This window comes from Alligator mississippiensis, chromosome 4 (genome assembly GCF_030867095.1).
Source record: "Alligator mississippiensis isolate rAllMis1 chromosome 4, rAllMis1, whole genome shotgun sequence".
Lineage (NCBI taxonomy): Eukaryota > Metazoa > Chordata > Crocodylia > Alligatoridae > Alligator > Alligator mississippiensis.
The window spans coordinates 78020256-78034601 of record NC_081827.1 but is presented as its reverse complement, the minus strand read 5'-3'; the positions used below and the strand labels follow the sequence as shown (position 1 = coordinate 78034601).

General features: G+C 42.5%; 1 protein-coding gene across 6 annotated transcripts in view; it reads right to left on the bottom strand.

The window, feature by feature from the left end:
• The window catches only part of PTPRQ (protein tyrosine phosphatase receptor type Q), a 232032-nt gene that overhangs the window by 194668 nt on the left and 23018 nt on the right, over positions 1-14346 (bottom strand). For all 6 annotated transcript variants that reach the window (XR_009461626.1, XM_019494047.2, XM_059726123.1 and 3 more), the window contains exons 12-16: positions 12763-12893; positions 12541-12670; positions 6787-6937; positions 5588-5694; positions 5070-5167 (exon numbers count right to left, since the gene is read on the bottom strand). Coding sequence is in view for 5 of the 6 variants with exons in the window: in XM_019494047.2 (XP_019349592.1) it covers positions 5070-5167; positions 5588-5694; positions 6787-6937; positions 12541-12670; positions 12763-12893 (617 nt within the window). In the remaining variant the exon portion in view is untranslated. The remainder of the gene's footprint in view (positions 1-5069; positions 5168-5587; positions 5695-6786; positions 6938-12540; positions 12671-12762; positions 12894-14346) is intronic.

Below are 14346 nucleotides of genomic sequence, written 5' to 3'. Positions count from 1 at the left end.
GCCATTGCAAAATACTGAAAGCAAATTAAACAAGATAGAAAGAACATTTTGTGTATTATCTTCACTCTGAAAACTATTATACATGACACGGAAAAATGGAGAGCTGGGATGATTAATTTTAAATGATTAGTAAAATGATACCAATTATGCAGATACACTTTGCTAAGCAACCAGTCTACTGAAGCCTCTCTCATTAAACATTAAAGATAATCTCATTTATTCAGAAAGAACACTGCCTAACATGGTTGCCTGTCCTATGATACGCCAAACATAATACTGTCATAAAGATTAATAATAGGAATTACAATTATTTTCCACAAGATGGTAAGAATAACCTGGCCAAATACAACAGCATATCTGAGCCAGCATGGAAAAGCAAGGAAAGCATTTAAATTAAAAGTGTTTAAAATATTCTGGGATGCATGACCAAACTGTGAAAGTGGCCAGAAGCAGCAACACTGCAATCATACAGATCAGTGGTAACCTCATGGCTTAACCTAAGATTTCTTAGCAGTTCCTTTTCAGTTTCTTATATTAATGTGTCTTTTAGGGTATCAGGACATCACCATCACAGATTAAATATGAAATCTTAATTCATATCTAGCGCAAGATCTAGCTTTCCAACTTAAACTTTCAATAATCTAGGAAGATTTCTTAGATAGAGATAACTTCTACATTTTTTATACACAAAGTATGCAACATCACCTGTAGTGAAGATTCCCTAACACTTTCCATTATGATCCTCAGTATTATGTTCTTTATAACTATGCCACATAATTACTGTTAGAGTTAAAACTCCCCATGCTTTCATCTGCCTCAGCATACAGGAAAATAGCATTTTTTGCCAAAGTTGTTTCCCCCTATCTCTTTTACTGAAGAGGCACCCTCACATTTTGGAGCTACTTGAAATTTGCAGTAGCCAGTAGCTCTGGTAAAAATTTTCTACTGAAGTCTATGAATATTCTATATACTTTAAATGTGTTCCCTAGCTCCCTAAACTTTCACCTTTAAGGATAATTTTCTTACATACAGATACTACCCCTGCATACAAAGTAAAATGAGTATATGTCAAGCTTCACGGTTACCCTGCATATCACTGGTATTAGCCCTTATCGCCCAACAGCATGCTTCCAAGGAGCCCCTAATCCACTGAAGTGAGTTATGCTCACAAATCATACAACGTGAACTAGAGATACCACCTAAGAGCAGCAATTACCCTAACTTCTCCCTTTGTGAATAGTGATATAGGAGCCAGAAAGCAGTGATAAGATTCAGTCTCCTTTCTTCTTGTCTTAATATTTCTATATACTGAAACCTTATTATATGAAGAATGCCTTCATTTCCTGAGGCAAACAGGTATCATCCCCCTCATTTTACTGCTGGAGAAGCAAAGAGGTTTAATTTAAGAGAAGCAAGGCCTGGAGTATGCCGAGAAGAACAACAGTTGGAAGTCCAGGATGGAGATCCTTACAGGCACATTGCTCAGAGATCGTAAGAAAAGTCCTGCAGCCCACAGCAGGTGATAACTGGAGAGGACCATGCCCAATAATAGAAGGATGAAGCAGAGCTCCACAACCAACTTAGCCATGAAAGAAAATTAAAGGAGCTGGGATATGTTGACAGAGGGAATAGAATTATAGAAAGGGGAGTTTTGGCTGTGATGCATGGAGTTGGGTTTGCAGTCCCCAGGCTGCAGTACAAAGTGGAGGGTGTTTGATTATCTCATTCTTCTGGGGATTAGCTAGTCGGCACATAGGGCTGGGAAGGATTTTTTTTTCCCTTTCAGTGGCTACAGATGCAAGGGTTGGGTGTTTTTACCTACCCTGCCCTCCTCCCCCCCACCTTCCTCAGAAGCATTTTGTGTTGACTGCAGGCAAGGCTGGGAAATTTGAGTAGACAATACTGATGCTTTGGGTGGGACTTAAATTCAGAGGTTTCTGGCTAGAGGATCTTGTTCCTCTGCTCAGGATTAGACCAATAGCCACATTTGGGACCAGGGATCAGGAATTTTCTTCCACAGCCAGTTTGGCATGAACTGTAGGGGGTTGTGCCATCCTCTGTAGTGGGTTAATGGTCCTCTTCCTCTCTTGAACATACTTAACAATAATGCCCTTGCAATGGCAGAACACTGATAGTACCCTCATCTTCATTTTTATCTGTAGCAAGTTAGAGGGTTTTTAATGTCTTGGGCATTGTATCTGGAAACTATAAACAAGGGATGTTCTCAAATTTTAAGTACAGGTTAGACAAACACTTGTCTAAGAGAGTTTAGATAAGGGGTATCAAACTTCTCTAGCTCTGTGGGCTAGAGGAGAGGTGTGGGACTGGTCCACAGTCCAGATGAATTATTTGGGATTGGCCCCATGAGCTGGATCAGGCCCACAATACTTCCTCCCATCCATGCTGGATTCAGCGCTCAAACTGGCTGGCACAGGACTGTGCCACATGTGATGCCTGCTCCAGCTCATCTGGGACCCAGTGCCCAACCTGGACTCACTGGAGTGGGCATTGCATGCAATGCACATCCTAGATTGACTGCAGCAAGCACTGCATGCAGCTTTACATCCTAGACTAGCTAATGTGAGTGCTGCATGCAGCGCAGTCCCAGGCCAAGTGTCAGATCTAGAATTTAAGAGTTGAGGGTGTATCTCCAGACTAGTCCTGCATGGGGGCCATGTGCAGTGCAGGTCGTGGAGTGGGCACTAAGTGCAGCATGTATATGGTACTGAGAGTACCATAACATAACTTCTCCCTGAGAGTGCATAATGTCCAAGTGAGCTAACAATAGAAATAATCAATTACTTCTTGGCAGGGGGAGCTCCAAGCTGTAGAGGTAAAGGTCTTAGGTTGGAACCATATTGATGACACATGTAGAAGGATCAGTGTCACTCCATATGCTGGAATTTCCATTTCCTTAATTTACTTTATAAACACAAGCATACAAAAAATAGGAAACAGAAAAATTATGACTGCTTATTCATTCTTAATTTGGCCAGTTTGTGCATATGTATTATGATACTACTAGCCAATTACCCTTCAGGAATGATGGGAGCAGGGCAGGGACAGAGAGCCACCCCCCCCCACTCTGCACCATCCTCACCATCATGGTGGTGCTCCACTGTGCCGCTGCCACTCCCTGTCTAGAACAGTTGGGGCACTCTAGTTGTTTCAGACAACCAATCAGATTGCAAATAAAGCATTATGGACAGACAGACAGACAGGCTAAGGCTTTTATAATATTAGATGTTTTTATTATATGCATATTATTTGACCTATGCTAATTCTATGCACAGGACAGACAGCAAATAAGACAAAGAAAAGGATTTGTTTTAAAAAAGGTGTGGGGGGGAGGAGGTTGTTCTCATGTACATGTGGCACTGAGAACCAAGAAAACTGGATCTTATTCTAGGTTTCCCCAAAAGGTTGTTATGACTATCAGAATGCACATGCATGAGAAAAGAATAACATTTTTTAACTTTTAATAGAGTTTGGCAAAATTTTGAACCCAAACTCACTCCGCTGAAAAATGCAAATTTGGATCAGTTAAAACAGGGGTCGCTAACTTGTGGCATGGGTGCCACAAATGGCATGGACACCCCCTGTGTGGCACATGACAGATTGGGGAGGGGGCAGGAAGCACAATGGCAGATAGGACAGGGAGCAGAAACCAGAACAGCATAAGGCAGGAGAAGGGGAACAGAGTGGCACTTGGAGAGGGTGTGGTGCTTAATTCATGGCATGCCACTGAACTAAGTATTTCACAGATTCCTCTCTAGTTTACTGAATGGTTTCAGCGAATATAAACAAACAACATATCCAAATATATCTAAATGCTTTGAAGTGACCTTTCCTTAATTAATCTTTTTTTTTCCCCATTCAAAGTACTTCATTACAACATTCAAAACTGTGGTTTGGAGCATTAGCAGAATTCATAGATATTAGCAGGTATTACCTGATAGGGGTCGCATCGTAAACACCTCTGCTATGGCCCCCATACACATATGCTGAGTAGATATGCCCTGTATGGGAGAGATCTATACATGCTAAGCACCTTGACCCCATCCTGAATAACACCTGCTGATGCATCACAAAATATCTAAAGCCTACCAGCCTAAACAGCTCATACCTGCTGGTTGGCATTGCTCCACTTAATATCAGAAGAGCAGTGGCCAGCAGGATAGAACAATTGAGACAAACCAAAGATATGAGACACCCACTGTACAATCATCCTGCAGCACACAAATGTCTGAAGTCACGCAGGAGTTCTCACCAGCACCCAACCTCTCGATGCCACACCCAAAGAGAACAACTACAGATGTAGAGCAAGAGGCTGAGAAAATACCTGGTAGCAAAAAAAATGGACATTCCAGTGGCTGAGTCTTTACCACAAGGGACTGATGAAACAAGGCAAAAGTGGTGATGTCTCAACTGCCTACACACCAAAGCTGGACACTCCAAGGAACTAATGAAGAAGTGGGACTGTACCATTAGTTCAACTACCTTTTAACCACAGCACAGAGCCTCAGACTATGCAATATCTGCTGCAAAGCCCACCACTTGAAGGCACACGTACAATGTATGATCTCACAAAGTACAATAAACAAGCATAAGCATGTGTAACAAAATGGTCAAATGTGGTATAGAGACATGAGAAGAAGATTACAATGGTTTCAAAATGAATAATTAAGACAGTTTAATTTGAAACAATTTCATTAAAAAAATTAAAAGCTTTGTTTCAGGTCAAATTGGTTTTGGTTAAATGTTTTACTCAACCTGAAACAACGTGCTCCATCTTTTCACTACTGAACATGAAACAAAACAAAACAAAACAAAACCAATTACTGACAAAGCTCTCTTTTTGAGTTACCCTTTCTACCATTAGTTGTTTAAATGGACTTAATATACAAAGAGCTTCCTCAAAATCTTCCTCAAAAAACAGTACTACTTTCCTATTTTAATGTAAGAGACAAATGATCCCTCTAGGTTTTGCAACATATGCTATCTTTCATTGAGAAGTGAAAAGATTTAAAGAGCTGAAGTATATTTTGCACATTTTTTATCTACCTCACCTGAAATGCATCAAATCCTCCCCTTGGCACTTTCCAAGAAAAATATATGGTGTGCTCTTCTTTCCCTAAAACCTGTAAATCAGAGGGTGGATCAGGATCTAAGAAAAAGATAGAAAGATATATATCAGTTAATATTAGAACATACCATACTTGTTCAAGGGTGAATAGCATTTATAGATGCTATTTCTGTAAATCAGTATTATTAGTTTATTTGTACATGTACATCTCAAATGGATATGGGAAGGATTGAATTTAACCCTACAAAGAAAACTGAGAAAAAGTTTTGTATGTATATATCATTATGTTAAAATAATTAATGAACCAAGAATTGATGGCATTTCTATTAAAACAAAGAGAAAAATTACGTACATCTTTCAAAGTCATGTTTTAGGATCTTTGGTGTGAATACTAAGAATGTTACAAATGTGTGATCTAATCAATTCATTTTAAGTTTTGTGATTATATTTTCCGTAGAGTTATACATTTTATACATTTTCATTAATCAATCATTAACTTACTAGTGCTAATCTTGAGCATGGTAGGACGACTTCTTTTTAATCCATTGGTAGTCACAATATTAAATAAGTAGTCAGTCCCTGGAAGAAGGCCATCAAATTTGAATATTCTTCATATGTAAATAAAACAGATATTTTCATTAATTAAAAAAAATATAGCTTATCACTGTACACCCCTAACAAAATTCTGGTTTGAGTATGTATTAAGTAAATATATATATCATACATATATATGTACTACAGAACACTTGTATATGAAAAAAGCCTGATTCCTAAGAGGACCCATTATTATACCCAGGAGCAGATACAGGGGAGTATAACAGTGTAGACACAATCTCCTTCCACTGCAACAGACCCCAGCTGCTGCAGGCATGAAGAGAGCCCCAGAGATGCTCATGCTCTGCTTCAGCCATGGGCTGCGTGGGGCAGTTATGCAGGAGCTGGGCCCAGCCAGGAACAATGATGGTGGTGGCAGTACATAGGTTCCCCCTTCCAGTGCTTGCTCCTAGCCAGCAGGGTACGAAGTGGTAGTGGGGACAGGCCAGAAGGAGGAACCTGTGTGCTGCTGCTACTATTCCCAACCAAGCCCAGCTCCCTGTGCAGTTGTTTCCTGCAGCCTCAGCTGGAGTGGAACTGGAGCAGGGCAGGAGCAGCTCTGGGGCTCCCCCTTCTCACAGGTCAGCTGGGGACAGAGGTGGGAGCAGACAGGACAGGTCCCCCCTTTTGTGTATGTGGCATGCTCTTTGCCCTGCTCCCCAGTGACTGGACTAAGGACTCCAACCACTCCTCACCCTCACCCCCTCATGGCCTGAGGAGAAGTACACCACGACCCCTCTTTAAAAAAATTCTTAAGTCTGTCCATGATTTTTGTCCTGCATTTGTTTTACATGCAAACCTCAGGTACCATGAATTCACAATAGTCTAGATCTAGACATGGTTGTGCCCAGAACCTGCTGAGCAGTTTTTCAAATCCGGGGTCTGAATTTGGGCTTTTGTATTTATAGAACTTAACCTGTTGAATGTGTTTTAACAAACCAATCCTTGGAAACTTTCCTTTTTTTTTTCTTGATTGTAAGTGTGCATGGATATATTCTAAAAAAACCTACTAAATAACTCTGCAGCATAGACTCTTCAAATGTTCAGCTGGACATGTACCTTCTTTTGGAGGGCAAGGATTGGATACTAAAATAAAATCCTCGTACCTTACACTGGAAGATAATATTTCTTTTTTGCTGAAGCTTTTGCTGACTATTGAAACAATGTAGCCATCGAATATATTTTGTGCAGGTGGCCAGGTGACAGTTATTGATTCAGAATCTTTACTGTGATTTACATATTTAACCGAGTTTGGTTCTGTATCAAAAATACAAAAATTAACGTAAGTCATTCTGACACAGGGCTCACAAGATAATTATCTTCAGTCACAAAAAGTTACTCAGGCTTCAGAGACAAAGTGTAGTTCATACCCGACCTGATTTTCCAATATGCCTAAAACTCTATGTAAAAGCATTAGAAAACCTATGTCTTTACTGTGAGAAAGGCAGTCAGATAGCTAATGTGGGTTAGTTATTCTAGCACAAAGCAGACATTTTTGACAGTGAACTCATGGGACAAAACCCTATTTCACTTTAAGGTGCCTAAGTGGCACTTATGCACAATTTTGATTCTATTTCTATGCAGAGTGGTATAAACAGAAATAAGGAGACAGCACTGAGAATGAAAGAGAAAGTTCCTCCTACATTTCAGCTGTGTACTGGTTAGTACACTGGTCCATGAAGCAGGAGGCAGTGAAGTTTTAACCTCTATCTGCAACTTCCCAGTAAAGTGCTCTAATCACCACCATGAGTTAGATATTTCCTAGAACTTTCCAGCCTTCCTCTTGAAGCTGACTTACTGTACCTTGTATGTTATAGTCATTCATACTATTCAATAAACAGTACCAAAATTGTTTCTACCCCACAGTGGGTAGAGACTCAGGGTTAAATCCATAGCCTGCTCCCCTCTAAGGCAGGATCTATCTTACTAAGCCATACTCCCTTTGGCTTTTTCTCTTCCTTCTGACCTCATGTGACTTCCCCTACTGGCTGTCCTAGTGGGCCAACTTTAGCAGGAGGAGAGATGGAGTGTGTTCTAGTAATACCTAGTCTGCAGTCTAGTGGTTAGAGCACTTTGCCAAGAAGTAGGAGGTGCATGACCATGTTTTAACTACAAGGCTACCAGCTTAAAACGTGGGAGGGTCATAGTTTCATAGTAGGTAGGATTGGAAGGGACCTAACCAGATCAAGTCCGGCCCCCTGCCATGGGCAGGAAAGAATGCTGGGGTCAAACGACCCCAGCTAGGTATCTATATAGCCTCCTTTTGAAGACCCCCCCCAGGGTAGGAGCACACACCACTTCTCTTGGGAGTTGGTTCCAGCTCCTAGCCGCCCTGACTGTGAAGTAGTGCCTCCTGATGTCTAGCCTGAATCTACTCTCAGTCAGCTTAAGGCTGTTATTCTTTGTTACTCCCAGTAGTGCTCAGGGAAAAGGACTCTCCCATTGCCTGCTGGTCCCCTTTGGCAAGTTTACAGACAGCCACCAGATCCCCTCTCAGCCTTCTCTTTAGGAGGCTGAACAGGTTCAGGTCCCGTAGCCTCTCCTCATAGGGTCTGCCCTGCTGCCCCCGGATCATGAGAGTGGCCCTCCTCTGGACCCTCTTGATGCTGTCCATATCCCTCCTGAAGTGTGGCACCCAGAACTGGACACAGTACTCCAACTGCAGCCTGACCAATGTCGCATAGAGGGGGAGGATTACCACCTTGGACCTGCTTGTGATGCATCTATGGATGCATGACAAAGTGCAGTTAGCCTTCCTGACCGCGTCCCCACATTGGCAGACCACGTTCATCTTGGAATCAATAGTGACTCCAAGATCCTTCCCTGCCTCTGTGCTGAAGAGAAGGGAGTTCCCCAGCCTGTAGGTATGCTGTTGGTTCCTCCCCAGGTTCAGTACCTTGCACTTGTCAGTATTGAAACCCATCCTATTCTCATCCTCCCACCTCTGTAACCTGCCCAGATCTAGTTGTAGCCTGTCCCTCTCCTCTAGTGTGCCCACTTCTTTCCACATCTTGGTGTCATCCGTGAATTTGAACAAGGTACTTCTCACCCCCTTGCCCAAGTCGCTAATGAAGATGTTGAACAGTGTGGGCCTGAGGACCAAGCCCTGGGGAACCCCACTGCCCACATCCCTCCAGGTAAAAAATGACCCATCTACCACCACTCTCTGGGTGCGGCCCTCCAACCAGTTTGCAACCCATCTGACTGTGTAGGTGTCAACACCACAGTTGCCTAATTTTTTAATGAGGATGGGGTGAGAGACAGTGTTGAAGGCCTTCCTGAAGTCCAGAAAGACTACGTCCACCGCGACACTTGAATCCAAGGATTGTGAGACTTGGTCATAGAAAGCAATCAGGTTGGTCTGACAAGACTTGCCTCTAATGAACCCAAGTTGATTGCCCCTAAGCATAATCTCCCCTGCTGGTCCCTTGCAGAGGTGCTCCTGGATAATTTTCTCAGAGAGCTTTCCCAGGAACGAAGTGAGACTAACGGCCCTAGATTTTCCTGGGTCCTCCTTCCTCCTTTTGAAAATGGGGACCGCATTGGCCCTTTTCCAATCCTCTGGCACCATGCCAGAGCACCACGAGTGCTCGTCAAGCTGTGCCAGGGGTCCTGCAATGACCTCTGCCATTCCCTCAGCACTCTGGGGTGGAGATCGTCAGGACCTCCTGTGGTATATTACTCCTCCAGTACATATCTGGTATCTGTGTTGTTTCTACAACTAAAGTTTAAGACTTACCTAACATTACATATGTGCCTTGGTGATTCTGTTCCACCGTGATTTCACACAGCCATTGGACAGCCTACTAAACATACTCAGAAAGGAAGTGCAGTATGCATGCAGCCAGGCTGAATTACAAGCCCTGCATAAGTGCAAATACTGCAATTATACATGCAAAGTGCCCCTTAGGTGTGTGAAGATGAAACAGGATTTAGCCCAGAGTCTTAAAGTCATAACCAAACTCCTACTTCTAGCTGACCATATGGAATATGACAACATTTCAGGAAAAAGCAACAGCATAATGATGAACTCTGAAACAAAATCATTAACTGGAAATAGTGGCAGAAAGTGGCAGGCTATAGCAGTCACTTAGACAGAAATAAAAATTTTCACCTGATCTGGCCACAGAAAGTAGTCTATAGCTGTGACCAAACACAAGTGCACAGCTGCAAACAGGTTAAAAATGGCTGACTGGGTGAAAATCTGACCTTCCCTGCATGAGATAAAGACATTTCAAAATGTAGTGTCTTCTGTAACTTGTGTCTGTGGAGCTTCCAGCCTGTGACTGTTTTCAGAATGGGAGGAGGGAAAAGGAGTGGAGGGAGTTCAGTCTGGGAGTTTTTCAGCCCTGCCCCAACCCCCGCCCCTGCTGCCAGAGGGTAGGGCAAGTGTATTGGAGCCACTCTGAGGTGGTGGGGGACTCCAATTCACCCACCCCATCCTTTAGCATCAGCTGGGGAGCTTCAACAATGAGCTCCCTCCACTACCTTTCCCCCCTCCCATTCTGAAAGCAGCGAGCACCATCAGAGAGCTGTGGCCATTGCTATGATAACCTGGCTGCAGGCTCCCAGCCCACAGCTAGATTTCCTCCCTCCTCCCCACCGAGTCAACAGTGGACTTGTTTGGTCTGGGGTAACGTTGTAAATTTAGAATGCTTTGCAGAAAATGTTCTGAGTTATAGCTGGCAGCTGCACTTCTGTCTGCATTAATGCAATGCTTGAATGGGCTACAGATACCAGTGACATCATAGAGAAGTAGGCTAAGGATGAGATTATACATTACAATTAGATCATGTCATGATTACTCAAAACATGAATCATCATGCATTACAGCTCATTAACAAGGACTTTAAGCATCTTAAAGTTGCACCACTTTGGGGGAAGATTATCTTTGAGCTGTACTAAGCTTGACTTAAGTAAATTTCTGGGTGTTCACCTAAGATAAAACCACCAATTTGCAGTCCTTCAGTATCCCAGGAGGCACTGCTCCCACATGGACCAAGCAGTCCAGGACCCTACACCCTGGACTGACAGCTGGAAACAGCCACTCAACAGGAAGGTGGGATGGGGTGAATGGGGAGGGGTGAGTGGACAGGGAGGGCAAAGGGGAGAAAAAGGGGGGTTGGGGAGCCAGGGAAGAGAAGGCATGGGGAAAGGTTAGGGAGGGTCAGGGTAGGAAGCTGGAAAAGGGAGGGAGCAGGGGAAAGGGAGGAGTTAGCAGGGAGGGAGTTTCTGAACTGGTGTCCCTTCTGCCCCCCAACCTCCAAATTGCCCCCTCTACTCCTAGATTGCTTCCATGCCACACCAATCACCCCTCTGCCCCCAGATCACTGCCCTGTCACATTGATCACCCCAAGAGTGCCAGAGGTGATGGTGGCGGGAGGTCCCTCCCCCTGTCTGCTTCTGGGGTCCCTGCAGACCATGCCAACCCTGCATAACATACACACCCAAATCCAGAATGCACCAGGCCATGAAACTGAAGGGGATGCATGGGGAAGGTGCAGGGGTGGAGACAAAGAGCTGCCTGGCAGCTGGGGGGTCTGGATCTGGGTGGGCAGAGGTAGCACAGATTGCAGGGAGCCCAAGAACAGGCAGGAAAAGGCTCTTGGGCTCCTTTTGCTGGATACCTTCTGCTGCTGCCACTGCTGCTGCTCTTGGGCTGATTGGGGTGACAGGGCAGGTATCCTGGTGTGGAGGGACCCAGCATAGGGTGGAGAGGGATATGAGGGCTGATGGGGAGATTTGCCCCCTGCCCCTCCTCCCTTGCCTAGACTGCGGTTAGAGAGCCAGTGAGAAGGGTAGGCATGGAGCAAACTTAAAAGCCATAGCCACACCGCTGGTCACCATCCTCTAGTGCACATTAGAGACAATATTAACACTGAATGTGCGACTGACCACTAGCACTACTTAACCTTAACACAGACTAATGTTCCTTAGAATTTGCACCTGCTAATACTAATGTGTAATCTCACCCTAAGCAAGTTATGAGCACGTGGGACTCAGAACGTTTCGACATAGATGAAATCACACCCAGGTTCAAGAGAAGGACTGTATTTGTATGTAGGAAAAGGGTAGCCATGAGAAAATTTCATGTAGTTGTGTAAATAGGGATAAGATGGCGGCAGACTACCAGGCAACAGAAAGTGTGCTTAAAATCAAAGGACCATGACAGAAAATTTAGGAGGCTGTGATGAAGTATATGTATGTGCTGCTGAATAAAAAGGGAACAAGGCTACTGTGGCAGAAACAAACCAGGACACAGGGAGAGCTATGATGGTTGGGGGAAAAAAGGGAAACAACTGATGTCATGTCAAATGAGACATCAATATTTCAGGAAGAAGAAAAATATTACTAACATGTTTCATAAAAGAATTCAGAAAATGGAGAAAATCTTCAGGACCAAACTAAACCCTGGTGTGACTGATGCAGCTGCAAAGGGATGCCAGTGAGAATTATATCCAATATATGCCAGGAATCAATTAGGGTAATAATATCTAAAACTTGTCCAAATGGAAAGGTGGGATAGCTCTGCTGGATCCAATATTAGTGATAAAAATTCTGTAAACTTTTAAGTCTTGCTTTTTGGCTTTCTCTAATGACTTGAGAAACAGTTGCCAAGTATTTTGCAATATCAGCCATCTGCCAATTGAATTCATAAGGTACTATTAGCAGGACCATTGTATGGTATAATCCAAATAGGTATACTGTTGAAAACAAAGAAACAGCTAAAGAAAAAGAACCAAGATAACAATGAAAGACAAAGTAAGAAAAATGCTAAAGACTGCTTTAGGCCAATAATTCTTCAGGAAACTGCAGCAGAAAACAAATGATGCAACAGAAGTATAACATTAAAGCCTCACCTGTCTCTATTCCCTTTATTTCAAAAAGGCTATCTTTGAAACCTTCTTTTTCTGTTCGAACCGTGAAGTTGTATAGCATTCCAGGAATAAGGCTGGAAAATACTGCCATTTCTTGTGTGATTTTTTGTACCTACAAATCAGATAAATCATATCTGGGCTATAAAGTGTCTGTGAAACAGTAACTATACATATATTATGCAATTAATCTTTCTAAGAACATACCATTAGAGCACGTGCACAATTTGTACATGTGACTTCATACTGCTGAAAATTTCCATCAGCACGATCCCAAACAATTTGTATTGAAGTGTCAGTAATATTACCTTCACGTACATTTGTTGGAGCTGCCAGACCTACAAAAACATAAAACATTAAGATCCCTTTTACACACACACACACACACACACACACACCCCCTTCTCAAAAAAAAGAAAATAGGAGTTAATTTCCTTCATAGTTGAAGGATAAATGGTTTGCTAATGATGAATTTGCCTGTCCAAAAATCAAACTGGATTTGCTTACAAATTTATCTCTAGGATTAAAGATGACATTTCTGAGCAAACAATCCAAGCAATTTTTGCCATCTACTCTTGGAGAAGTGAATCTGGGGGGAAAGGGACCCCCATTTTGATTTCTGCTCCCCCCAAAGTTTAAAATCAACTGCCTAGCACTGGCAGCAGCATTTCTGTTCAGGCAGCAGTAAAAGTGTCAATTGAATTTGTGGCTCATTCAAATCCACCTGATTCCTTCCAAACTCCTCATTCCACAGGTATTAGTGGCCATCTCTCCTTTTTGATGGTCTTGATGTTCCACTACAATTGATGTTCTAATTACAATTAGATCATGTTAAGATTATTCAAAGCATGAATCATCATGCATTACAGCTCATTAACAAGGACTTTAAGTACCTTAAAGTTGGACCACTTTGGGGGAAGATTATCTTTGAGCTGTACTACTTAGCTTGACTTAAATTAACTTCTGGGTGTTCACCTAAGATAAAACCACCAATTTGCAGTCCTCCAGTATCCCAGGAGGTACTGCTCCCAGATGGACCAAGCTATCACCCAGGACCCTACACCCTGGCAACTAACCAAGGTTGTCTTTCTTCTGCAATTCTGCTGTCTTTTAGCTGTTCCTGGTAACATAGCTCCTATTTCACAGCCCTGCAGACTGCCTTTAATTCATTCCAACATTATAGTTCACTAATTCAATCCAATAAATTTATATTTCTTTTTTGCTTTGCTATTAAACTGAATAATATAATATAGCCCAAGGCCCCTAGCATATTAGTAAAGCTTCTAGTTTATTTTTGCCTGAAGAAAAATATGTACTATGTTATATGAGATAACGTACCATTTGTAACCCCACTTTCCAAATCTTAGATCTGCCCGTGTACTCTTTTAAAATGTAGTTAATCCCCTCTTTGCAAGTATCACACAGTTATGACCTATTTATTGAGGGTTAGCAAGATGATACTCTGTGATGCACCAAATTTAAAAGACTTGTTCCCTTTTTAGTAAATGTGTATTGCACAGTGCAGAAAAATATGTAAAATATTTAATTTAACATTTTCTAACCTTATTTTCCTTGCAAACTTTGTGAGTGAATGAGTTCTTTAGTTTTCCTTACTCTCTTGTTATAGAATACACCTGAGCCGATTATTCCTTTCAACCCTGGAAATTCACTTACCTCAGTATACACTGTTGTCCATGTTGCAACAAAAGCAACGACAAAAAAAGTTAAGAAAATTTTAAATTAAAAGTTTCACATATTTTTTCTGCAGTGTGTACCACCCAAGGACCAATT